The 27,373-nt window shown below is 41.8% G+C and overlaps 1 protein-coding gene across 3 annotated transcripts in view; it reads left to right on the top strand.

The window, feature by feature from the left end:
• The window catches only part of SHROOM2 (shroom family member 2), a 127,890-nt gene extending 101,857 nt beyond the window's left edge, over positions 1-26,033 (top strand). For all 3 annotated transcript variants that reach the window (XM_086482288.1, XM_086482359.1, XM_086482225.1), the window contains 5 exons: positions 10,152-10,910; positions 14,612-15,163; positions 16,073-16,253; positions 20,977-21,249; positions 25,767-26,033. In XM_086482288.1, coding sequence (XP_086338414.1) covers positions 10,152-10,910; positions 14,612-15,163; positions 16,073-16,253; positions 20,977-21,249; positions 25,767-26,033 — 2,032 coding nt within the window. The remainder of the gene's footprint in view (positions 1-10,151; positions 10,911-14,611; positions 15,164-16,072; positions 16,254-20,976; positions 21,250-25,766) is intronic.
• Positions 26,034-27,373: the final 1,340 nt, after the last annotated feature.

A 27,373-nucleotide genomic window follows, 5' to 3' on the forward strand; every position in this document is an offset into this window, starting at 1 on the left:
TTCCTCACTCCCCTAAGAGGTGCTCAGCCCAGCTGCTGTCAGGTGCGTGTCCTGCAGGTCGGTGTGTCGCTCCGCTGCTCGATCTCGTTAAATGGGTGCTGGACTGTGCTTGGTTTACAGTACACTACAGAAATGTTTCAGCCCTGTTTCTCCCCCACCCAACTTGCTCATGCCCCACACCCTTGAAAGTGTGGCTTCTCCCTCTGCCTTTGCGTGGAGAATTTTGAATCCCTGTTTCTAAACTTGAGGGTAGCTGCCCCGCCTGACGTATCCCCTTTTTTCTACTTCCAGCTTCTTATTACTGAGTGAAGTTTCTTTTGCTTAATTGCTGCTGGCACATGTGTTCTCCACTGTGCATGCAGTGACAGCTAGGGGTATGCGAGGCCACCGTGGTCTGATAAAAGGAAGTGTTGGAGGGTAGTTTCTTCTTAACAGAAAGCTTCCTCCCCAGCCCCAAAGGTGTTACCAAGCGTGAGAAGCTGGGAGAAGTCCTAGATGTGATTCTGAAGGTACTGAAATTGGGGATGGGTTAAAGGAATGGCACAGAAGAAAGTTTGTGGAGAGTTAAATTTGTAAGCATTAGTCCATTTTTGTGTTCTGATTTGGTTTTACCGCTTTCCCTGTAAAGAAGATTAGAAAGTTTTTGTCACATCGCTTGGAATCCAGCTATATTCTTGTGGCTATTTGAATACTAACAGTTGAGTAGGGAGATTAGAGATAATGTAAGATATAGTCTCCAGGGGTTATACTCATAAAAGCATCATATGCTGATGTATTGTAGATTTTGTTTTCCCCTAAGTTACTTGATGAAAAGCATCTTTAGAAGTAGGTGACCGATCTGTCTCCTCAGTGCAGCAGTTCATGTATTCCTAACATATGGAGTGGCTTTATGGCGTTCTGGTACTAAAAGCTAGCCTGTGAAATGTTCACCTTCTGCTCTAAGCCCTTAGGCAACATGGATTATGATTTGCTGTCACGCAGGGGGCTGTTTATGCCAGTAAATTTGAGTGAAGTTTTGTGCTAAGAAGTAACATGACAGCTATAACTTCCATTTCTCTGCATGGGCCAACCAGAATTGCTACAGTCTGTTAACCAGTTGTGCTGTATTGTGTAAACAGATGAGTTTTCTTGAAGTCGTTCTCTCTATATATTATAGGAATCAAATAGACAGCTTTGGGAGATATAAAAATTTTAGGGGAGGGTATTAACGAGGTATCAGTGCTCTGTCGTAATACCTAACCGCTGTGTGTGACTTTGCGTGCAGTTTAAATAACATTTCCCTCTTAAAGTGGTCATCTTTGAAATGATCTTTTAATGCATATTAAAGCCTTATCCACGGTTTCTATATTAAGTCTTTAATGTGTTCTTGTAGAAAAATTGAAAGGAGCTTGAGCTTTGCTCTGGTGAAGGCCATGATGCCTTTGGTTTCTAAAGATGGAGCGTGGGGGTGGTAATTTGCTCATGCAGCATGAAAGCGTTTAGTTCTTTCCCTGCAGAATCTCCTTCAAGAGAGAGCGCTGTACACACAACGCATGCAAAAAAATTCAAGCTGGAGGGCTGTTGATGAAGACTCTCCTCTAAAATTAAAGACTTGATTTTTTGAACGTTGTTCAGAAATGAGCCTAGTAACACACTGATCTTTTAAAATAATTTTAAATACTTAAAACTTGCGGAACTGTTGTTGCCAAAATGCGGCTCATGTTTTCACAAATAAAAGGAAAAACGCTTAAAAAATTAAAGGACTCTTAAAATCTTTTTTTTTTTTTTTTTTTTTTTTTTTTTTTAATAACCAGATCCAGGGGGTGGGGATGGGGGAAGGGAAAAGCTTTGAAGTCTCTGAGATCTTTTCCCTGAGGTCAGAAGTTTCTGATGATGTAACATACAATACAGACCAAGCCTTCACTTATCAAGGTTAAAGTTGACGGAGCTTGTATGAACTTGTCAATCATAGGAAGCAGGCAAAAACAAGCCAGCTGTTGTGAGGCATGGCTTTGAAAATCCTCTGTGTTACAGTAAATGAGACGCAGAGGTTGAGACAGATTCAGTTCTGCGAGGCTTTCAAACTGGCTGGCACATTTGTAAGGATGCAAAGCTCACATATCCAGTGAATATGAGTAAACAGCTGTAAATCCCGGTAAGATTGTCTTGTCTTTAGTGTTAAAGCGTGAGAGAAACAGCTAGAGGTGTGCGCCTTAATTACCGTTTCTGTCAGTTCTGAACAGAAATTTGCAGTATTAATTCATACAGTATTTCTTTTGTTCTCCAGGTCTTTGAGTAGAGGCTGCGTCTTCTGTCCCTATCAGCAGAAGCTACAGTAGCAAATTAGGAACGATGCAATGCTTGGGACAGAATTTTGTTTTGCTTAGCATAATCGACTGCTCTGCTCGCTGATGAGTTGGGAGAATAGAGGGAAAACATGAGTTAATTCCAGCTAAGATGCTTTGTGTGCATGTGCTCGCACACACGCGCTGTTTTTAGCAGCTTTTGTTTTCACAGTTGGCATCATGCACACTGGAATTAGAAGGCAGTGCCTTTCGAAAATATTTGTTTTCTGGACTGAGGGCTGCAGTGCTGCTGTTGTGGCTCGGGGTGCCAGGCTCGGGGTTCCTCTTGGCTAGGGGTGGTGCAAGAGCTTTTCCTCTTGTCGTTTTCCTAGCAAGCCTGTTACTGTGAGTGCAGGCTCGCGTGAAGACCTTTTCCACAGCAGCAGGAGATACTAGCTGGGAGTGTAAGAGAATTGGATGTGACTATTGGAAGCAAGCGGTGAGTGCGGCTCTGAGTGAAAAGATGGCTATTGAAATGTGTGCATATGCATGCTAATTAATTTAAATAACTGGTTTAGGATTTTTTTTTTCCTTTAAAGATGAGCTACGTGTTCGTTTTGATGCCTGCCTGAGAAACCCAGGTGACTTAGCTATTATTCACAAAGTGTTTCATTTTATAGCTTCTGTTCTGTTACCAAATTTTTGTTCAGCTGCAAGCAGCTGTGTTTGGTAGTAATAGCAACAAGAAAATAGCAACAGCATATCAGAAAAAAAATGTCTAGATGTAAAAATATAAAAAAAATGAAAGGAGTGGCACTTGGAATGTAGGGGGTTTTTAAGTAAATTGACAAAAAGATCACGTTTCTTTGAGCTTTTTTTTAACCTGACTGTGATTTCCTTGTTAGCAGTGTTGGAAAGTATTGTCTTTTGTCTCTGCAATGGTTGCCATTTGTGTAGTATGATGGCTCTTGTTATACTGTTGGGATATTCTGATGATTGAATTCAGTATGTAAGTACAGAACACATTAACTGGTTGACTTAAGTGAGCAGAAGTCATTTTAATTCCAAGCAGGCAATCCCCTGTGTGCTAGGACAGGCATGCAAAAGATAGAGCAAGTAAGAATACAGCCATAAAAATTATCTTTTATCATTGATTTTTGATGTGCAGCAGAATGGAGGAGGGGCTCTTGTTTTCTGAACTAAGGAAAGAAAAACATCCCTCCCTCTGCCCTTTCCCACAAGATTCTTCCCTTCTGCATAAAGGCCCCTATACTGTTACAAGAAATTTAATTTTAATTGGATTTTATTTTTACTGTGGGCCTATGCATTGTGCTGTTACTCGTTACTGACTGGCCTACATTTCGTCCATCAACGTGTCTTTGCTTATCTGCTGCAGAATTGAGTGGGTCTGTTGAATTTATTTCTGACTTTCATGGGGAGATAGGTAACATTTTTAGAAAAAGAGTGGATGTGAGGTGAAAACCCATTGCTGCGTGTGTTGCCATGCAGACAGAGCAGGAGAGAAATTCTGGTGGGATCGACGGACTGACAAGCAGTGTCTGTTGTCATATTTCATTCTGTGATGAAGCCAGGTGATAATGCAAGGGTTGTTAAGCTAAGGTGACATTCTGTTTTATCACATTGGGTGCAACAACTAAGCTGTGTTTAGTGTGACTGACTAAACAGATAGCTGCCATCAGGGCACAGATAATGTAAACAGGCATTCAGAGACAGAATTGGAAAACTAAGATTCACATCATGATAAATGGATTGTGGTGTAACAGTGGTGTGCCATGGGGTATGCTTTGTGAAGTGTCTTGCTCTTTTTGTACCTTCGGTTATCTTCTGAAGTGTATCAGGGCATCTTCTTTTCTTTTCTTTTTTTTTTTTTTTTTTTTTTTGTTTTGAGAGCATTCTCTCATCATTCAGCATTCATTATTCTTTTCATCTTAACACATGCTTAAGACTGTTTGCTTCAGCAGTGCTTCTGGGATGCTAGTTGCCATCATCTGTCTCTTCAGACCAAGGCAGTGAACAGCTCTACTTCTTTGTGGTGACTTACATACTGTGCCTCTTCCTGGCGTGACCATTACAGCACGGCCATCATGCTGATTAAATGATTTGTTTTTCTGGAGGGTCCTTTATTCTATGTATTTCTCTTTAGGGATTTCTAAGTAGTGTTGTAGTCCAAGTTCTCATTTGACATCTTTGTGTGTCACTATACGGTGGATAGTGTGCGCTGTGCTGACTCAGTAGTGACAGCAGATAATGGTGCTCATCAGAAAAATGGACCCCTGGTAATGTAATTGCCCTTGTATTGGATGTCTAGATTGTGGTGTTCGGGTGTCAGTGTTCTCCTTGGCATTGCAATAGTAAAGCAAATTTGAGGGTTTCAAAACCTTTGGGGTCCTGGAGCCTCCAAAAGAAAAAGCATGTGGGACTCAGATGAGGATTCAGATACCTAATAGAAGTAAGATGTCTGCGTGCGAGTGAAGTACTGACTCAATGTATAATCCTAGAGATCTTGGGCTTGATTCAGTTGGCTAAACATGGGTGTCCAGTGAGATCCGAGATAGCCCAGCGTATCCCACTTAGCTTCCAGCTGCCACCTCTTAGGGAAACTGAATCTTTAAAGTTTCTAAAGTGGTAGAAGACACCTGTGTTTGGGTAACAATTAATCCCCTAGACAGTGAAGCCAATGTGTAATTGCCTTGTAGAGACTGCGTTAGGGTGAGCTGAATCTGTTAGATTCATCTAGATTCATAGATTGCAGTGATCATATCAATGTGAATTAGACCTCAGACTTTTTCCTAAATTTCAGTCTTAGCCTGTGCATCCCGTTCCAACTTTGTAGCATCTCCAGCAGAACTATACTGCATAGAAGAAACCACTCTTTATTCGCAAACTGTTGCAGACATGCTTTTGGACCCCACTGTGCCAAGGGCCAGGCAAACACACGATGAAAACATAGTTTCAGCACATAAAGTTCACGGCTGAAAAAGTAGCGTATCAGCAAGGGCTCTGCCTATAAACAGAGTTTTGCCATAAGCAAAGACAGTCTTTCACAATTGCTTTAAGCCACATGATTACCTATTTTGAGCCAGGTCAGTTCCTTGATCCAATTTTCTGTGATGCTGTACAATTCCTACTGCTAATACAATGGAAAGAGCAAGAAGACAAAATCAGAATGGACTGAGGAGGAGACTGCCTCTTCTGGCAAAATAGCAGCATTTAGATCGGTTTAAAGGGACTGCAGAACTGTGGCCTTGATTATGAGGGGGTGGTTGTTATCGTTGGGTGAGGACTTTTATGGAGGAGTCTTACTCAGGTGTGAAGGCCTTTTTCCAGTGTAGCTTGTAGTGTTTGAGAAGGAATTTAAGAAGCTAAATCAGAAACAGCCGCTCCATTTGCTCTCTTTTGCCAGTAAGTTAGTGCAGGACATGTTGCTTACATAACTCTGCTTGCATTCCATGGTGAAACTTTAGCACAGAGGTGAGGTCTTTAACAAATGTTGCATTTTTCAAATGATGGCTAATGCATTTTTGCAAAGCTTATCTAGTCTGGTATTTTAAAGTTAGAGTGTCTTGTGGCACTGTTTGGCTTGGCCTGAAGCATTCTCAAGAAACTGTAAATCAGACAGATAAAATCAGACACATTGAGTTGATTGAAGTGACTTTCATTTATTGAGTTAGAACATTCAATCAGATCATTCTTACCTCTCTGTCAGGATTTAGTCAAATCCTGAGTATGGAGCAAATGAAGGAAGCGGTTTGGGATTGTTTTTTATGGCAACCAGAAATGTTATCCTTCTGATAGGCATCTGTACATAATGATTCATTTTGGTAATTGCTCGTTGACTCCACTGGCAGGCTCTGGTTAACGTGTGTGTGTGAATATATAGCTCTCCATGGTGTAACTTGTATGTAATAGCTTATATTACTGTTACTTGTCTCTGGTTCGTTAGAATAGCCTGTTGTGTTATTGCTGGGGGGGGGGCTGGGAGGGGGGGCTGGAATGGGAAGAAGGTTGATTTCCCTGGGATTGGTGTTTACTTGGCTTTTACATTTCAGTTGTAAGTGTGTGTGCCCCAAACTAACGGAGCCAGAAGGAAACAGAGAGATGTACTTGTCTGTCTGGGTAGAAGACACTTAGTGCCATTATGAAGATACACGTTTCCACCCCCATGGTGGCAAGTGGTGGAGGTGTGTTTGGTGGCTATGGCCATTACGTGGAAGGTGCAAGCCACAGAGTAGAGCTCCTCCCACACTTACCTGGCTGATGAGGGCGCAGCCTCTTGTCTCTACAACACAGACCTTCTCTGGGAGAGCTGAGCCCTCTTCTAAATGAGAGCTTCCCGAAAATGGAGCAGACTGGGTTTTTTAATGAAGCAATTCCTTCTTTTCATTTAGGAGTGTATTTTGGGTTTCTGCTGCCCACCATTTAGATATGAAGGCTCCTGTACATAAATCCCAAAAGTAGAAAAGGCTCATGTTAGTCTCCTGTACTAGACTTACCCTTGCTGAATACCACTTGGTATCAACAGTGTAAGTCTGTTGATTACATTCCCTTTGCAGTTCAGAGTAAATGAGTAGTGAAAGTCATCTGACAGTCAAAGCTGTAATGTTGCCATGTGCCAGGGATGAGGAACAGGGTGTGAGCCTTCCTGATGCAGCAGAATCATTGCTTTCGGGTAGTTGTGTCATTGTATCGTGGGGATGGGGGACCTTTGGGTTTGAAGATAACTTAAAGAGTTTAATGGCTTTTGATGATGACTGGTTTGTTACCTATAATGAAAGTGGTAATTAAGTAATTTGTCAAATTTTCAGATGATTTTAAACTGTTCTGTCTCTCTCACTTTGTGATGTTTGGTTATAAATGTTGAGTTCCTTTCAATGGTACGTTATCCTTGCATAATCCTATGGGCCTCGCTTCCAAAACAGCTGTATTCTGGGCATATCGTTACATGAAGCACCAACAGATTTAAAGTAGTTTAGTGGACTTCTTGGTATTGATAATAATGTAACACCTTTGCAGGTTCTTGCCACTGTGTTCTCCTGGGGCTTGAAGCTTGCTTTCTTTTCCTCCTTTCTGAACAGTAAGCTCATATCTCTCCACAATAATGTGACAAGCATGTTTTGCATGAGGACCTACTCACACTGAATGCAAACTAGCCTCAGCATTGAATGTAGCCACCTTTCCTCAGACCCATTTTCTGTGGCACTGCAAAATGTTTGGTTAATTTTGTGGAAGTTGTATGAAGGCACGTATGTAATCTCTGAATTTTATCTCCATGTTTGCAAGTGTAGCATCTCTAAATTTCTCTGTGCTGTGATTCTTTATTTCCTTTTACTCAGTTTTGGAAGGTGGCAGGACCACAAAGCATTCATTGCTTCTGAGCCAGGGTAATATTAAACAAATTTGGTTACATGCTTTGGATGTGTAGATGTGTCAGATCAGTGGTATACAATGTCCTGTTTGCTTCCACCAGCACACCCACTCCTGACGTGCATGCGAAGTTCAATGTACACTGTGCAAACTGGCTGAGGTAGTGCATGTAATGTGTGTCTTTGCGACGTTCTGTGCTGTGCCCTTGATTCTTCGGCGCACCTAAGCGTAGCTGTTACACTGTCTTGCGTTATGGCTGTGCATGTGAAGACAGATAGAGAGGCCTGAAGATTTTTTTGGCACAGGTTAGCTAGAAGAAAATTGTGCTCTACGTGGGTTATCTAGACAATGAAAAGCACTGATTTAAACACAGCATTTCATCCTGAAGGCCTGCAATCTTCATTTGGTATCTATTTCCATTTAAAATTAGTGGGATTATTTGGCGGTGCGGTTCTCCTTACATTGGACTGACTAGGGAAAACCAGCTGACTTTAGAGACGCCATCTAACCAAATCTGAATAGCGTTGGTCTTTCTGGCCTTACGTCATTTTGCTTAACAAAACTGTCCTTCGTCTAGTGTTAAAATAGGAGTCTGTCAATAGTGCTTTGTGAAACAGAATTGACTCTGAATTTGTCAGATGACTTGAAGTTGTCTGAGCCAACGGCTCTTAGTTGAAGAGCAATATGAAGAGATCTGATTTTAAATAATATTCAGCTCCTCATTCATGTTGAATTGAAAATTTACCCATTAAAACTGAATTTTAAAATTTAACAGTTTACATGAGAGAGAGAGATTGTATATGTGACTGTTCAGGAATTAAATTGTGAAAAAGCTATCTCCGTTGGAAGTACAATGCTATTTTATTACCTACATGTAAAAATCAGTGTGAGGTATCGTCATTAAAAATCCCATACATCGGGCAGTTTAACAACAATGTTCAGATTTTTTTTAGAACTTTTTTCCATAACTGCTAAAACATCACAGATCCAAGAACTAAAAAATAATAATTTTCAATGTAATTTGGTTGTGCAGTTGTGAAAGTAGAACCCACATCTAATCAGTTGTCTTCCCACAATACTTCATTTTAAAGATTTGGTTTAGTTTAATTGAAGTAGTAATGCAGGGACTAAGTGCTCCAAATTTTTTTCTTTCTGAATTCATAATGGACTTTAACCTATTACTTATTTTATGTGCTTTTATTTCAAATCTTATTTTCATACACACTGGTGTTAACCACCTATAGACTTATTCTCAAAACTGGTATAGTAATGTTAATAACCCATTTACACTGAAAATTCAAGTTAACCTTACTTTACAATCAGGATGGGAAAGATGCCTCTTTCACAGTCCCCTCAAAAGAAAACTTGGGCAGTACATGTTTACAGGGTTACTATTTCAAAATACAGAGACCAGTAGCATGAATGATAATAGCAGCTCTCTGAAGCTTTTTACTTCTCTATTACAGCTTCTTTTCAAAGCTCACAGTGTCTCTTCAGCCTCCTTTAAGCAGGGAGCAAACCTGTCTCCTCTCAGGGCTCCAGAGGTACTTCCCCCCCCTGTGCCCCACACCTCACCCCACCCCCCCACCCCCTCACCCCGCCTTCTGTTTCTTTCCCAGTTTGTCTTCGTCTGGTGGGCACAAAGGAACTACATGTCTTGTGGCAAAGCAGAAGCCTGGAGCTGTGAAAGCCTGTGTCCTCGCTAGAGAAATAGAGAGTGTAAAATTGGAATAAACCCAAAGATATTTCTGTCTAAGATAAGGCCTTTTTGGCCATTGTCATTTGTGCTGACAGGGCAAAAGAAGTTCAAGCTTAAAATAAGCCTGACTGGAAAATACTCTCCTTTCTAAATTTCTTTTTCTGCCTTTTTTTCAGGAGATTCCAATTTTCCCTGTCCCAGTTTTTTAGCTTCAGCAAACATTTTGTTTGCACTCATTTCATTTTTCACCATTTATGCAGAAATTCAACCTCCAGATACGTAGTTAAAGTTCATGTTATTCCATTCACATTTAAAATGACACTGAACTATTAATTTTGCACACAGAGAAGCAGCTTGTTTTCTGCACTTCATTACTGACTCTGAAGCAAGAAGAGAATTACATTTTAGTATCAGGATTTCTCTTCTTGAGACAGTTTTATTTCCTACCAACATTTGCACATTTGGCTGTGCCACACACATCAGCGCTGGAGGTGTGCAGTGTATTTAACTATGCCGTGCACGCTGCCACGCCTCGGGTTACCCGAAGGTTGTGCCGCACCCTGTGGTGCTCCATACCCTAATTTAGCCTGACATCGTGCTTTGACTCATCACGTTAGGTTAGGTACGCCGCGTGTGCCCGTACGTGAGAGGATGTTTTTGTGCCGTACAGTTACCATAGATTGGAGGAGTTGGTGTTAAACGTTGGATGTGATCTTGGTGTTGAAGCTTCGTGGATCGGTGCGGTGGCCTTGCGCCGAAGGAAATAAATCAGCAGCACACTAATGACGTGTCCTTCTCTCTAGGCAAGCTGACCCAGGGGCCCTGAAGGAAAACACACGGGAGAGGAGGGATCAGCTGGACCAGAATTTAGGCCACAAGTGGAAGGCATCTGTCAGACCTTTGCATGCACGAGAGCCTACAGTTCTGCCTCACGAGAGCCGGGGGAGGTCTGGGACATTGCCTAGTGATTACCGATACTCTCAGGAAAACGTGACCGAGAAGAGCAAGGATCGCAGCCTGCCTCATCTCCCCTGCTCAGAGCCCCAGACCTCAAACGAGAACCACTCCTGTCTGTTCCGGGGCAAAGGAGAGGAAAACCATAGGGTAGAGCCGTCACTACTGAACAAGAAGCGTGGACCTGCTCCTCAGAGGCCACCACCACCTAAAAGAGATAAATACAGGCGACCAGATAATTCTGTGCTGTCGCCCAGCACCTCTTCTGAATCTCTGCTGGCAGCGCCCAGCCGGCCCTTTCCATCCTCGTCCCCCAGCTCTGCTGAAGTATTTGCCAGTCACTCCTCTCTCTGTCACAGTCCTGCAGCTTTCAATGGAAAACTGAAGAGTGCTAATCCACAGCAGCTCCAGCAAGCATCATCCACGGAGAATGTTTGTCAGCACTTAGAAGAAAAAACGCACCTTAGGTCTGAGTCTGTGTTGTCTTCAAAGTATCGGTATCTTCAAAAACCTGGCATGGAGACATCAAGGTCCCCTTCTCCTCAGTTCGCACCACAGAAGCTCACTGATAAACCTCCTGTGTCCGTACAGGATGAGAACCCAGCCAGGTACTAGATGTAACTCCTTTACTGTTTTATTAACCCTTTTTTCCCAGTTAGACCGTATTAATGGTTGAATGTTCAGTTTCTTTACTAAAACCACGTCCTTCGGGTTCATTAAGCACGCGCCATCCCAGCATGTCCTAAAGAGATCTAAGACTTGTGTGAAGTTCCAGTGAGTACCATTGAAGTCTTTCAACTGGTCTGTGATTTCTTTTAGTTGACTGATGCTCAGGTGTTAGAGCTGGTAGTTAGTAGAAAATGAGAGGGGTGGATTCAAATGGATTTTCCACTGTAAGTCTGGGCTAAATCAGAAGATTCCCGGTTGTTGTTTCCCTCACCTGAGTCTGCATATGAATATGAATTGGTATAAGGACAAACCAGGTGTGGGAAGGGAAGCTGTATCCTTTGTGAGAACATCTGTTTTGAAAGCGCGCACAATAAGGTGCACTGCCAAATCATGACTGTTTTCATGTTGCTTTTAGATGAAACATGGCATTCCAGGTAGTCTGTGGAGGGGTCTGCAGCAGTGTTTGCGTTGAGATGGGCTAAAAGCTCAGCAGGAGAAATCTGGTCCTTTCCCAAGCTAGATAAACTCAGAATTAGACAAACAAACTGAAATTGATTGCTGTGTCTGTCATATGCTGCTAACATCATAAAAGGTTATTCTCCCACAAGAGAACAAATTCTTCAGGAAGCTCAGGAATCTTATTTTTCATAAATCCTTCAGCACCATAATTCATGGTTAAAGAATGAAAACAAAACCTCCAAGCTGAATGAATGCAGAGCTTGCTTCTCTGAGCAAAAGTAAATGGAGTAGCTTTTCTCTACTGTAATGTAAATGGTTGAATACACTCAATCATGCTAGTTTCCAGTGCGCCTTAGGACGTGGAAAACACAAATCACTTTTTTTCCTAAACGTGCCTTGATGTTTTCCTCTTGTAACCAGAGGAAAAAAATGACATTTCATCCCACAGTGTTTTTAACATGAAGTAATAATACAGTTTACTATGAAAAGTGCAACATGTCACATGAACCCTAGCGTCTTTGTGCAAAGGTAGACAGTAACGACTTCCTTAATGTATTGCTAATGTATTACTAAGGATGCATTCAAAGTTAATTGTATTTGTCCTTCCTTTTTACTAAGCTTTAATGTTGAAATGAGCACTGAGATGTGCCTAATTATATGTCCGTGTCTGAACAGTAATACATTTACCCTGCAAATCTTCTGTTAACATTTAAAATTCTTAAGCCCAGACAGCTCTTGTTTGTGCACAATGTGTTGTCCCCAGTTAATAATTACATTACTCAATACAACAGGTATGGCAAGAAAGGAAAGATGTGTAGGCCATACCTCTGAACCTTCTATATGGTATTTACTCTGTGGTATTTATTTCATAGGAGTAATCTATGTCAAGTAGTTTTATCTTAATATGCAATTAATTAGATTTGGCTTATTACTTCTATTGGCTCCTTGCATCTGAGCTTCTGGACATGCCAGTTTGCATGCTGTGGACAGCTACTGTTTGATGAAGTCAGCGTGTAGCTGTTTACTCTTATTTGAGAAAGGTGTCTTGTCTTGTTGATCAACAAGATAAACTGAATGAGCGTGCAGGATTTCCCGCAGCATTTTAGCTAGAACAACGTAGTGTGGAGAAATACTGGTGGTGTGCAGAACCCAGCTATTGCCAAAGATGACTGTTTAGCGATAATAAAGATGAAAAGAGTGCATCAGTAGATGTGCATCAGTAGATTTCCAGTAAACATACACTCAGGTCAAGGAGTGACTGTGCTCCTGGTTGGAGTAAAGCTTCATAGTGGCCACAAGCAGAGTTTCTGCAAGTCAAAATTTCATGCCACAGTTGACAAATGGAAAACCTTCAGAAATCAGGAGGATGGTGAATGCAGAGACAGAGTTTCTGAAGCACCTGGTGTTGAACTGTCTTTGGTCTGACTGAAATCCGTTGACTTGATGATGCCTTAAGTATCTGGAAAAATCATTGACTAGGCCGAGAGGAATGTACTCAGAGTCTCAAAAGAGATGCTGGGCATTTTAGGTAAGAATTACAGTCAGCTCGCTTCTTCCAGTTGTCCCCCACGCACTTATGCATGCATCTTGTATTTCCACAAAATTCAAAAATGTATTCCTTTTCACAGTCTAGTGGAGCCCAAGAGGTGGGGGCATTTATTTAAAAATAAACAAAAGAAAGGGTCAGAGGCAGTGGCAGGCCTCTGCCCAGCTCCGCTGCAGCCAGGAAAGCCCACATCTGCAGGCAGGGAGCTGGGGCTGAGTGGCGGACACGGGAGCGAGCTCTTTAAAATTATAGTCGCCTTGACACCCTGACCAAATTCAGCATGGGCTGGAAAACCTACCCCAAAAGTTGGATCAGTATGCCAAAACGTGTCCGCAAAGCACTTGAAAGTAAATACCTATTGGGAGGCTGCACATCCATTCAGAAGCAAATATACCTTTAAAATATAAGATACAACTTCTGAAAAATACGAAATCAACCGGATTTTGCTGTTGCCTACAAAAGAAAAGTACAGTACAATAAAGTGTAAGTTTATTTTTAAGGAAAGTGACACACCCACACTTATAGGAAAAGAGCCATAGTATGTCTTGCTCACTTATCTGAAAGGCAGCAAGCTACCCAGCCGGATGAAACCAGACCAGATATTTTAGCAAGCAGGCAATGTTCCTTTACTTGCTGTAGAGCTTCCAAACCCACATTATGACGATAATTTTAAACTTTCTGCAAACTCAAAACCACCGAACTAGACTTCAGTTTCTTACATGGTTTACATACAGTACAGATGTTTCAGTAGTGTTATTTAACTTGTTATTGTCCAATTTTAAAATCTAAGTTAGCCTTTTCTTTAAATAACTTGCCTTACTGAATGTCTAAGGTGGCCCTTTGTGTGATGCAGTAGAGAGTTTTTGCTGTAAGCTTCCCTTAAAAGGAATATCCAGAATTGTGTGTTATCCTCTTCAGTGGCTGCTTTTTCTTTTTTAAGTAGAAAACTAGGACACTATAGTGGGATCCATTTGTTAAACTTCTGTATCTTGTGTGAAATTCTACAGATGCAGACTTTTTTTTTAAAAAAAAAAAATCATGTAATTAAGGTTTGAATGATTTCCAGGTTTTCCATGTGTAATTATTTGTTACTCTTGTAGCTCAGCAAAGGCCTAGCCTGCAGGATGCTTCCATCTGGTCTGCTGTCTCTTCCCTTGGAAGAGCTGGGAATTGATGTGAGAGCATGACAAACTCCCCAGGCAGCTAAGCTGCCTGTCAGGCCAGAAGCTGAGCCAGTGTTGGATCTGTGTGAGGCAGTGAGATTGAGCTCGAGGCGTGTTTTCCTCCATATGCGTGGCAACAAAGGGGTAAAAGGCAGCTCAGCAGCACTGTCTCAAATCTGAGGCCTGGCTGCTGAGATTGGAGCGTCACGTTCATGGAAACAAGCACAAGTTCTGTACCGTGAGTATTGTGCAAGGCTGATGTTCACTTACAAACGAACTAATGTTATTTAAAATGTGTGGGCAGAAAAGAAAACATGTAGATTGAGGGTTTGAGATACGGTACAAGGAATATTCCATTACCTGGATCTCTTACCTACCTTTTTTCATATTTGGGCTTCCCCGCTGATTTGCAGATAAGAATTGAGATGTAAGGTTCTTCCAGTTCTGAAGATGAATTTTCCTTATTTTCCAGAATTGAAAGGGTTATAGACAACAATACTACGGTGAAAATGGTTCCCATCAAGATAGTTCATTCTGAGAGCAGCGCAGAGAAGGAGAGTCGGCAAAGTCTTGTCAGTACTATGGAGCCTCCTGCTTTACCCAGTGGTTTGGAAAAGGACCAAATTAAAACACTCAGCACTTCTGAGCAATCCTATTCACGATTCTGTGCTTACACTAGGCAAGGTGTAGAGCCAGAGCCAGAAAACAGAACCAAATCAGCTGACCCTGAGCCGGCTGAAGAACCTGGGAGCAACTTGAAGGACAGCAATGCTGCCACACCAGCAGTCAGCTATGTAAAGGCCAAAGAGAAGACCTTTGAAGACTGGAAGTCAGAGGAGTTAGCCAGAGAGATTGTGGGAAGAGATAAATCTCTAGCAGACATACTAGATCCTAATGTGAAAATAAAAACAACAATGGATCTGATGGTTGGTATATTCCCTAAGGACGAACACCTCCTAGAAGAAGCTCAGCAGCGCAGGAAGCTCCTGCCAAAAGTTCCTTCTCCAAAAATTTCAGAGGAGAAGTGAGTATTACTTTCTGTAGGCCGGTGGTTCCCTGTAAGCTGCTATCCAAAGTGTGTCAGTTTTCCTAGGGGGCTGAAGGCCAGGGTCTTCCTGCTTGGGGCTTTTCTAAGACCTTTCCATTAGAACAGCAGTCAGGCGTAGTACTAGTGATACAAGTAATGACAGAAAAATAACACCGTTGTACAATATGAAAAGTTTCCCAAGACCTGCTTGACAACTATTTGTGTGAGAACTTAAGGAATAATTAGCTTCTCCCATTTCATAGTGATTAGATATTTTACCAAGATCATCTGGTCTAGTCACTGGATAGAGAAAGAACAATATTTTAGCCTTTTTTATGTGATGGAAATTTACAAAGCCAATTTAAAGTGGGCATGAGGGATTTCCTGGAATTGAATGAGAACAAAGTAAGAAAGATTTAAATTCCATTACATTCCATCCATGTTGATGTTCTGTGGGTCTTTCATTTCGTTGATACGAGTTAACAAATGAAGTTGTAGCCTTCTCGAGAAGTTCATGTGTAATTCCATAATCAAAAAGATAAGATGAATACTTACATTGTAGTATCCCACATGTGGCAGTCTGAAAGGATACTCCATATGACACTGAGGTCTTTGCAGTACTTAGTAAAGTGTAACTTTACATTTTGTTTCCACTTGAGAGATTTTAGGTCTGTTTCACTCATTGTGGTGGTGAAAGGTCTTCTGCCCTGCTTCAGTTTTAGCTTTTGGTGAGCACGTGCTGAGTTCATACAAATTTTCTCCACAACCAGTGTTTATTTATCCTATTTACACAGTTCCTATTGAACCCCCTGCTTGCTTGGTGAAATGTTAGCTCTAAAAGATTGTCCTTTATTTTCGGTGATTAGGGTGTCAAGGCGGTTAATGAAAGTTTTGACTTTTTACCAGGAAAGAGGAGCAGAGCGCACCGTCTGCCATCTCCTTGACAACCAATTCTACTTACTACAGCACATCTGCACCGAAGGCAGAGCTGCTGATTAAAATGAAGGACATGCAGGAGCAGCAGCAACAGCAGCAGAGCGAGGATGATTCTGAAGATGAGCTGGATCATGACTTGTCAGAAAAGAAGGTGAAAGACATTTCTGAAAGTGTAATGGGAGGCTCTCGGTTGTGTCCATTTCATTAACTGTGAATTTGCTAGGTAAACGCCCCTAAATAAAAGGCTGCCTTAGATGTACAGGATCTCTTGGAAAATCAGCCTGGGGTTGTTTCTTTGGTTGGTTTTTCTTTTTTCTTTTGGCACGGGGGGCCCAGTGTTCAGTGTCTAACTGTGAATTTAGGAACTTCGTAGTAGGTGCTTTTTGCACCTTGATGCACATTTTGGAAGGTCCCAAGGGGAGAGGCCTTGGAGAGGTTATTTTCAAATATTGTTTTCCATTTGAGATCTAGTGTATTTCTCTCACTTGCTGCCTACAAAGAAACAGCAATGCTTATGTATCCAACTGTAATTTTAGTTGCTGTGTATTTTTGAAATTTAGGTCCAGGATTTGGGTTTGTAATGAGAGAGAAGGAACAAACACACACACCACCATTTTTTTTTTTTTTTTTTTTTTTTCCCCCATTTGCTTTCGTGAGCAACAAACCACTTTGCTCTCTAGTTCTCCTACTTCCCAAATTAATAACAGAGGTAGTGGGAGGTAGCTAATCAGCTTGGTGGATTCAGTGGAAGTTACTCATCACAAGGGAGGCAGTCTTCTCCGCTCTTGTTCATCCCCATCCTTTGTTGTTTTATTTCTGATCTAAGGTCAGCATAATCCCCTAGGTATGAAAATGATGATATAATGACATCTCCGTGGTTTGAGAGAGTGTTGTCGTACGTTAAAATCGTCACACTCATCTTAGTGATTTGGCACAAAATAATTTGATCATAGTTTCCAGTACGGATAAGCTGGAGGAAATGGTCTGTTTGATAAATCAAAGTGATGTAGTTTAACTCTGTTTACCTGAGCCAGTAATGCAGTGGTGTGCAAATCTTTTCTGTTAAACTCAGCTCTCTGCTTAATAATCAACTGTCAGGGTGCATTTGGTAATAGAAACATCTTCTACTTAAATATTAGGAATATATTCAGTTGCGAAGAATGAGAGATTCCATAGGAGGTTCCCAGCTGGTTCAGTGCAGGACTGGATACCACTGCATTTGAGGGGGCTGTAGTGTTCTCTGTTACCACTCGGGGTTCTTTGTTCTCCCTCAGCCTTCCCTCCCTCCCTGCGCCCCCACTGCCTCGCACAGTTCAATGCAGCGTGTGCTGCCGGGGGCATGGCGTGGTTGCAGCAGGAGAGCTGCCCTTACCTTCTTGCCAGAGAGCTACTGAATCCAACAGCTGTACTACTTAGACAAATTAAGGATTTCACTGCATTTTCAATAATTTGGTTTTATCTGGTGCCACACGTGACGGTCACGTTCATCACTTTTGCTAGAATTAGTTTCCTTCTCATTAATTATGGAGTGTGTGTATGGGGGGTGGTGGTGAAAATAAACCTTTCTTCATTGCATAACAAACTAAATACTAAAACATCTGTAAGCAAAAGTGCCATTTATTTGTGCTGCTGTCTGTTAACAGGAATATCATGTTCACCCTTTACATGCTCTTCCCTCCGTCCCCCCCAGCTCCAGTATACATCACTAATCATATATGAGATAGGAACTATTTCACGAAAAGCTTCTAGCAGAGCCTCCCCCATCGTCTCCTGTGGATGTACAAATTGTTGTAGCCACACACACATTGCTGCTTACTTCCCTCCCTGCTCCGCCACATGCAGTAGGATGCAAGCACTCAGTTCAGTGGGCTTTCATCTTGGATCTTGTCAGAAAACGTATAAAACTCGTGGTAAGTGGGTCAAGGCATCTTTATGAAACAGCCGGAATATATAACTTGGCCCAGCTTCACATACTTGGCAACAATTTAACAAGGGATCATTAAGGACCTGAACGCTTTAATAGCACGCTTTACGACTTCAGTTATTTTAGAGGAGGCATACGCCTAGAACCTGTTCCTTGATTCCTGGAAGTCGGTCAGTTCTGTTACAAGATACCTTAATTGCAGTCCGCTGTGGAATGATTGTAATATTTGTCATTCTCTGCTCTGCAAACCAGAAATGTGTGGTGCGTTGTTTTTTTCTTTTGAAATAAGTATAGGAATTTTATATAGAGTTGGGGTTTTCTTTTTTCGGTTTGGTTTGGTTTTGGTTTTTTGTTTTGTTTTGGTTTAATTTGGGACGATCCCTGCATTTCCAGCTAGCAGGAATGGAATGTGTGTCTCGTACTGTGTTTAACGTAGGTTTACTACAATTATAAAATACTGAACAGATGGTTGAATACACTACAAGAGTGTTTTTTTGTAGTAAGGAAGATCCATGTGTGGCTGAGTAGGAAGTGTCTCCTTTGCCTTTAGGAAAGTTTCAGCAACTGCTGAAGAGTAAAAATAATTGAAGAATACCGAATTTCTTCTGCTTTTAGACCCGAACTTCGTGTGAAACGGGGTGGTGAGCTGAGAGCAGCGCAGTTTACATAAAGCATGCCAAGCAGCGAACCACCTGGGCAGCGCTCTGCTGCGTTACTTTCTGTGTTGCTAGTCAGATCAGCAAGAATTACTGGGAAAAGAGGAGGTTTTCTTGTTTACTGGTGCAGAATTCACAGCTATAAATTATTCATCTGCCAGTTTCAAGATGTAGATTGGAGCTCTTCTGGCTCAGTAGATGCTGAACATAGTACGGGTTTTCTGCGGGTTACCAAAAGCGTGTAGCGAGCTCACAGTTGCTGCATCCAAAGGCTGCTTCACCTGGGCAGGAAGCAATCAGTGATCACAATCCAGTGCTTAATAGATATGACAGTCTTAAAGAAAGGCAAGTACTTAATGGCTTTCTCACCTGCAAAAGCAATCCTTTAGAGGCTAGCTTCAGCTGCTTGGGGACTTCAAAATAGGATGATACTGGGAAAATGGCTTTTTTTTTTTTTTTTTTTTTTTTAGAAACTTTGAGAGAGCTGATGTGGATTGTCAGCCCAGATCAGTAAATGTTGAGCACAGATACGGCGTTTTTTTCGTTAGTTGCAGCACAGCCTCAGAAGTGAAAAACTTGGTATAGTAACATAGAGCAGAGCAGTATCCTGGTGTGGTAAAACAGCAGCGCTCTGCATGTGCATGTCATCTGAGGGAAATGAGAGCATAGCACTGTGACCTACATAATCCAAATCAAACTGCATTTGCATTCAGAGAAGGGGGAAAAAAAAATCAAATCCTGCAGATTAATCAGTCAGTAAAGCAGGCATCTGTAGAACTGCTTACTACCTTAATCTTTTGGGCACCCAGACTAACAGATAACCCAAATCCAGATTAACCTGGCCTGAGTATATTAAATCAAAAAGGAGAAAACCAGCCCAGATAATCTATGTGTTGAATTTCAAAAAGGCTGTTAAATTTTTAGGGTGTAGTTGCTTTCTGTTAAGATGGCAGACCTTTTTTTTTTTTCTTCTTTTTTTCTTTTTTTTTTTTGTTCTTAAAATAAATTGGCAGTGATGACTGTGCAGTGGCATCTGAGAGCAGTAGTTGCTATCAGTATGTTTCTCGATAATCATGAAGGCTTGTAATCAGATTTGCATTTAGAAAGCAGGGTTCCTAAAGAATGTCATGAGTAATTTTTTTGCGATAAAAATTGAAGGGGTGCTGTGAAGTAATTACTATTTTAAGGGATGTAATTTTCATTTAGAAATTGCACTAAGAGGTGTATGTCTAGTAAAGCCTTTGAGAATTTTTCTTACCTGAAATTAGCTGAATACTAAATAGCATCTACATTTAAATGAATGAGGCGTTTTTAGGGTGTGATTCATCCCATGTTAGGGTAGATGGCTAGCTGAACCGACTTCCACCCCTTGTGCACACACAGCTAATGGACAAGACCTCTTGCCCAAAGGCAGGGAGGTAGCCGGGCAGCGCCGATGGAGCACAGGTCACTGAGGGAGGAGGTCTGGGTTCTTGGTCTGGCCCTGCTGGTGATGGACCTGACGTGCTTTTTCTAAGCCAGGGCATGTGCATCCCAGGCCGTGGGGGGTTATACTAGAGAAACCCCGACAAACTGCAGATGAGGTGGTGTGTTCGCCTGGCACAGGACAGCGACAGCCAAAGGTGCTTGTTTGGTCCTTCGGCACAGCTTCGCACAGGGCTGCTCTGTGCGGTACAGCAGTAGGTTTTGTTGCCTGTTCTGTGCCACGGGGGATTATGATTTCCCTGCAGAAATGTTGTAAGGCGCTGTTAACGCTAAGATTTTCTGAGAGTGGAAGGACTGCTATTGGAGGGATGCTAATATTATGCAGAAAGGAAGAAAAAGCTAGACAGTGCCCTAGTTTTAACTGCGTCGTGTGGAAAATGCAGGATTGTTTTCCTGTACTGTTTCTCTTCCTAAATGTAGCTCCTCAGAAAGATATTATGGACCTGGTATTTAGAGGGAAAAGGATGCGCTGTACTTTATGCTGTTCCATAGCAGGCTTTGAAAAGCTGTTCAAAGAAGAAGCAGGAGTGCTTGGTGGGGGGCTGGAAGTCCTTCATCTTATGCCACAAAGGTAAATTGCTGTAACACAGGCCTCAAGCTGAGCATCGCAGACCTACATGCTGAACCTTTGAATCCAGAGGTACAGGCCTTAGACATATAGTTAGATACATATTTATTTGTAATGCACTCATTGTCAAAGCCACATGGGAGTTTCAGTGTGTTAAAATGCCAGATTTCTGACATGACTTTCAGAAGCGGGGAAGTATGCAGTAGTGCTAATAAATTCTCATCTCCTTTATTTTCCACAGCAAGAACTTATTGACAGCATTAGTAGGAAGCTGCAGGTGCTGAGGGAAGCACGGGAGACGCTTCTGGAAGACATCCAAGCAAACAATATACTGGGGGAGGAGGTAGAGGCCATTGTGAAAGAAGTCTGCAAACCAAATGAGTTCGACAAATTCAAGATGTTTATCGGCGACCTTGACAAAGTGGTCAACCTCCTGCTGTCACTGTCAGGTCGTCTGGCCCGGGTGGAAAATGCCCTTAATAACCTGGATGAAAATACCTCTCCGGAAGAACGGGTGAGAAAGGCCAATCATAATATCGCTGCATTTAGTGAACCTGGTGTGAAGGTTTTTGCTTGGTTTTGTTTATGTAAATTGCAGAGCTCAAGATGGGGGACGGTGAATGCATAAATCTCTTAAGGCCATTTTCTTTAGATTTCTTAAAACTTTTTGCCTTGCTTTTGCTTGGAATACTAAAACTATATAAGTGGCTTGGTAAGAAAAAGTGGTGTTTTGGGGTGCAATATACTGAAAACAGACTTCTTAGCAAAAGTTTAAAGGAAGAAGGCAACTGCTGATAAGAACATAAAAAGGAGACAAACAGAAATATTCTGACAGTTCAAGAGGGGAAAAGGAGTGTCACTTTGTGCTGTAATGCAGAAAGCTTACCGAATTCTCTGTACTCAACAAGGATCTTGATAAAAATCTATGCGGTTGTTACAAAGAAAATGCACCTTAGCTACTACAGCTGCCTCCACAATGCCTAGCAAGGAACAAGAGGAAGAAATGACAGGACAAGTCTTATAAAAAAAGGGGTGCGAGGGGCGGGCGGGAGGCGTTGCAAAAAGGATTTTTCAATAGAAAACATGGTTTACGCAACCAGAATAGCCTGGTAGTGATGTGGAGGAATCCCAGCAGATATGAAAATTTCAGGAGCATTCGAGGTGCTCTTACCTGTTGGACCCCACCTCTGCTGGCAGCAGTTTGTTTAGCTCCAGATCTCATCAGGCCTTAGCTGGGAAGGAGATATCTAGCGATACAGATCTGCGCCAAAGGAGAGATGTAGACACGTTTGGAACTTAAAGGCTAAAATAAATAAAATGGCAGGGGGGTATGTGTCAAATGTGTCAAGTGAGTTTAGCTTCTACAGTTAAGTGAAGGTGAAGTGGGATTTTTGGCTTGTAGCTGTGGACTGAAACGCCAGCAGTCTGCCTAAGTGTTGTAACAGAATTTTTTCCACGGACTGTAGATGGGTTCATGTTATGTTTCTTCAGCATGCTCTGTTGTTTCACCAATAAGAACCAGTAAGTGCTGGGACTAGTCTGAAGCTGTGTTTTTGCTGTTTGGCCCTAGCTGCTGCCAAACATACTTGTTTCATGGCTGTCCAGACCCCTCTCTGACTGAGGCAAAGGGAAGGTATTTGACAGGTTATTAGAGGGCAGATCAAAGCTTCTGAAACTTAAAGAAATGTAATCCTTCTTTAGATTTTTTTTTTTTCTAAATGTGTCTGCAGTTGCCTAATGGGCTGAAAGATGGGAGTGTGAGCTGGGGAAAGGTGATGTGAGCATATAGGAAACAGAGTTTGAGAGCTGTGATAAAAATAGCATATTGGCTAGGTGTGGAAAAGGAAGGTGAGTAGGTGGTGTAGTAAGGGCAGTCAGAAGCTGTCTGTGTGCTCTGCTGTCAAATTTAGACTGACAGAAATCCAAATCCCTAGCATATTTTAATCCCCATTCATCTTCTCATGCACTGACACCAAAGACTTGCCATAGTAACATCAGAAATACATCTGAAAGTGTTGGTCAGGGATGCTTCTCAGATGGATCGAGTCCCTGGGTGCTTTGACTATAAATACAGTGTAGGGTTACGTGTGCATTTCTTTGAATTCAAACTGATGCCTGTGGCTCTTCTGGTTGTCCTTTGATATTTTGTAGGTCACATGATGATATTTGGTGTACTACTAAGGCACCATATAAACAAAACAAGGGAGATTGCTTCTATCCCTGGGGATCATATCCCTAGTGATCACTTTTTAAAAAATTTTTTTTTTGAAACTGATGTTGTCTAATAAACATTACTCTGATAGTTTTCCACTTCTAGGAACCAACAGCTCAGCAGACTTTCTAAATAAACAGTCTGTCAGCAGGCAAATAAGCACTGCTGAATTAATATTCTGACTATTAGGTGCTCTATCATAGGTCTCTTTTGCCACAAAGAACAGTATCAGGTATTTCAGCTTTAGCTTCTGAAAGGGGCTTCATCTGAAATGCCTACCTTACTTCCACACAGTGAGACCAGTGTCTTCTCATTATTTTCCTTATCTGTCAAAGACAGAATGTGTTGAGAACCCTAAAGTGCTGAACCAGCAGTCCAGACATGTGATCAGGTGCTTAGACCCACCAGACCTGTTACTGCAGGACTAGGGACAAGTACCAGGGACAGTAGTGTAGGACCTGGATGCTGGGAAGTCAGATGCATGGAGGCAGTTCCTCTTCATGTGGCTGTGGTTCAAAACAGTGAATAATTCTTCAGAAAGACTCTCAATGGAAAGAGCTGAAGATTGTTCCATCAGAGGAGCTTCAGGTAGCCTGTGTTTGGCTGGGAATTCAGAGCAATGCTTACTGCAAAAAAAAACCTTCTGCACTCTGCTTGGCTTTGGTTGGTTGAAGACGGTCAGATGAAACCATCTGACACCATTTCCACCTTTAGGCCTGGTGAGCCGTTTACCCATTGCTCAAAGAACCTCCTCAAGAATGGTGTCTTGAGCCTGCTATGGCGTGTTTCACTTTACCCCTCAAAATAGGCTTTCTGGTGTCAGTCATCTTTGGCAGAGGTAAAAAGCAAACTCAAGAGGTATCTTATTTGCAGTCTTCCTTTCTGCATCCCACTTCTCTTAGGTATTCCCTAAACCCCCACAAGGGCAGGGGTAGTAAGGGGTCGTGCAACGTTCATAACAAGAGTAGATTTTACTTTCCTTAAACTGTCCGGTTACTCATGTTCATCTTAAAGCCATGCCATACGCTTGGTAAGAAGAAACCATACAACGTAAATCTCAGGGATTGTTCTGAAGGACTGACCATTTGGTTGTTCTTGTGTCTGCTGACAATGATAGCAAGAGGCTTGGGTGACTACAGCTGAGCTACCAGCTGGCTGATACATGCCCTCTTGTGTTCATGAAATTCTGTCTAATTCTGCTGCTGCTGAGAATTAGTGCGCTCAGAAGCTGCAAGGCTGCCCTGGGGAGCCGTCTAGCCACGCTCCCGAGTTTGGGCTTGGCTGCTGGTTCCCCTGGTGAATTTAGGAGAACAGTACTTCCATCTCTTTGCAGCAGATAGTTCTGCTTGCAACTTGCAGTGGGATTTTTTTTTTTTGGCATAAGCTCAAAGGAAGATTAAACTGTGGGTTTTCTAATAATGTGTGATTTCTATGTGTGGCTTGTCTTCCATAGCTGTCTTGAATCCTGAGTTAATCTAGGCTGTGTATTTTAAGTACATTGAAAGCACAACTCTGAAAGCGTTTCACCCTCTGAGCTTTGTGCAGTGTATAGAAAAAGAGGCAGCACAGGGTAAGCGTGCAGCTCTTGACAGATAGGTCTGTTAAAGCTTACTGGTCTGTATCCCCCTTTGTCTCATACTTCCATCTTGAAAAGACTCTATTTTGCAGTCTACAGGAACACTTTTCTGTAAATCCTGTAGGCTTATTATATCATGTGTGATTAACATAAAGTCCAAATGAAAAAAATGGACACACTTATTTAAACAGACTGTGGTTTATTTGAAGACATAGGTTCTCAAAGAAAATTAATCTCTGAAGCAAAGCTAAAAGTTATGGGGTGATACCTCTTAGGGGCACTTTTTAATTAAGTTCAGAGGCCTGTACAGGAATTCTTGACGTCAGAGTACGCCAGCCATACTCTGTCACTGGAAAAAGGTGATCACTTCTAGGCAGACATGTGAAATAGGGCAGATTGATAATGCTCCTGTTTCTTTTCATCTACTGCTAAAGGAGTGCAGCTGAGTGATTCAGGTGTGGCTGTCTGCTGTGCAGACAGGTGAAGTTGGATGAGGTGCTCCTCAGCCTTCACGCTAGCACATAGGTGCGAATGGGATATAGCTCCTGGCCTCTTTCTTTGTGCATTTCTCCATTCAGCCGCCCTTTTTCCTGTTTTGTCTGTTGTGAGGGCACGAAGCAGTAAGTTTACAGCCCTTTTGGGAAGATGAAGCTTGCTTTTTTGGGGGTTTTCTTCCCTCCTGTTGTCTTGCCCCAGCTATGGCTTTTGCGTATGTCTTATGACCACGCTACTTCACATCTCATGGAGAAGCCGTGTGGATTGCAGCAGAACTGTGAAATCCCACAGTGTCAGGAGCTGTGTAAGAACAAATTGCTCCGTTAATTGTCTGTTTCTGGGTTCTCTAACCACAGCTGTTACAGTGTGGAAGTTCTGTGCTGTGTATTGGAGATGTAAGACGTTGCTGAGTGAAGTCTTAATTTTGAGGACTTGGATGTTTCTCAAAGGCAGCTGTGTTTCATATAACCATTTTGAACTATTAATAGTAAAGTAGTCTTTAAAGCGTTTGCTGTTGAGGCCCATAGAAATTCATGGTGCATCTTTCATTGATTCACTACATTTTTTTCCTGTTTGTTAATGCATTTTATTAGAATAAACTTCAAGGAGCAAGCATATTCCACCTCTCTAAGAATTCAGGAATGTCTTTGTCCTTGCAGATAAAACACACTTGAGACTTAAACACTGAAGCTGTTGTCCCAGTCTGGTGAACCCAGTGAATTTTTAACTGTTTTTCTTTTCTCCTAAGCGGACATTGGTAGAGAAGCAGAAGCTGCTGACTCAGCAACACGAAGATGCGAAGGAACTGAAGGAAAACCTGGATCGTCGAGAGCGCATTGTCTTTGACATTTTGGCAAACTACTTGAGTGAGGAGAACTTAGCGGACTATGAGCACTTTGTAAAAATGAAGTCGGCCCTCATCATTGAGCAGCGAGAGCTTGAGGACAAGATCAAGCTGGGGGAAGAGCAACTGAAGTGTCTGACTGATAGCCTCCAACCTGAACGGCTCAAATAAGAGGACTGAGTTTGACCAAGGAAGTGAAAAATGGGAAAGAAGGACGGGATGGGGGAGTTTCCAAGTATACAAACGAGTACTTTGGCTTGTCTGAGTGTCCAGTAGAGAAACAAGTGCACAAGAGAAAAATAGCTCTCACCGCAGCAATAATGCTCCCTTGCATTTTTTTGGGATGATGCATTTAATTTTTTAGAACACATTTTTATTGCTGGATTCTACAGCTGTTTCTCATTGCTTAACTTACAGAAAACTCCACAGAAAAGGATAGACTCTTAACGTTTCTGCTCCGTAAGCTGGAAGTCTGTGGCAGTTGTGCATGCAAACAACAATGGTTTTTAGATTAGGTTGTATACTGTCTTTTTGTTCAGATGCTGTACAGACTGCTGGGAAGCCCAACAGCGATTTATGAATGCACACAAATTTAGAAGCTCTAAATTTAGTGTCTTTTCCTTTTTTTTTTAAAAGACTCATTAAATAGGGGAAGCGTGCATCTTATAGCTAATATATTCAGATTGCTGAAATGTAGTGTCACTCTGATCCTGTGGCATCAGACACTTTTTTTGTAGTATTGTATATAGGATGGCACTTTCCCCTGGCAGAAAATAACTTTGAAATCGGTCTCAGTTAAACACTTCTTAAACCAGCTTGCAAATCACCTAATGACTACCTTGCTGAAGATTTTTTTTTTTTTTTTAAATTATTTTGCAAGACGTATTTGTACACCCTCTTACTGCAATGCAAGTAATTTTCTTTACCAAGCTGTACTTGATTTAAGAAACAGGCTGGAAGAACTGTGCTGATTTTGTTCAAAACATTTCTCATCTAAATTATTTAGAAGGCTCATTTGCTCTTTCTTGTGCTTCTTATGCATGTTTATATTCTTCTTCCCCCAAACCCACTCCACTTTATGAAAATAAATGTAGGCTAAGGACGCTGCTTCTATTTTTCTTCTGATTGCTCAACATCGTGATGGTTTTATATAGACAGTTAAGTTATACTGAAGTTCACCTACGTAATGCTGTTCGTTCTTTCGGCTTTCTCAGACTGCCAAATGCAATATAAACACTTCTGCCCTGTAAATACCGTGCGCTTCTTGGAGCAGCTCTGCTTTGTAACTGTGAACATAAGTGGGGTTTGTTTGTTTGTTTTCTCCATTGCACAATGAGAAATGAGAGGATGCTAGTTCACAGTATCAGATACTGGTGGTGTTCTCGTAATACTGCCATGGACTCGTAACAGATGATTTCCAGGAGCTCTGAAAAGAGGTGCTAACTCATGGTTTAGCACAGTCATAGGTTACGCTGACTTGCTCAGATACCTACAGAGAAATTCTGTAGTGC

Source organism: Leptosomus discolor, chromosome 1 (genome assembly GCF_034619465.1).
Source record: "Leptosomus discolor isolate bLepDis1 chromosome 1, bLepDis1.hap2, whole genome shotgun sequence".
Taxonomy (NCBI): Eukaryota; Metazoa; Chordata; class Aves; order Leptosomiformes; family Leptosomidae; genus Leptosomus; species Leptosomus discolor.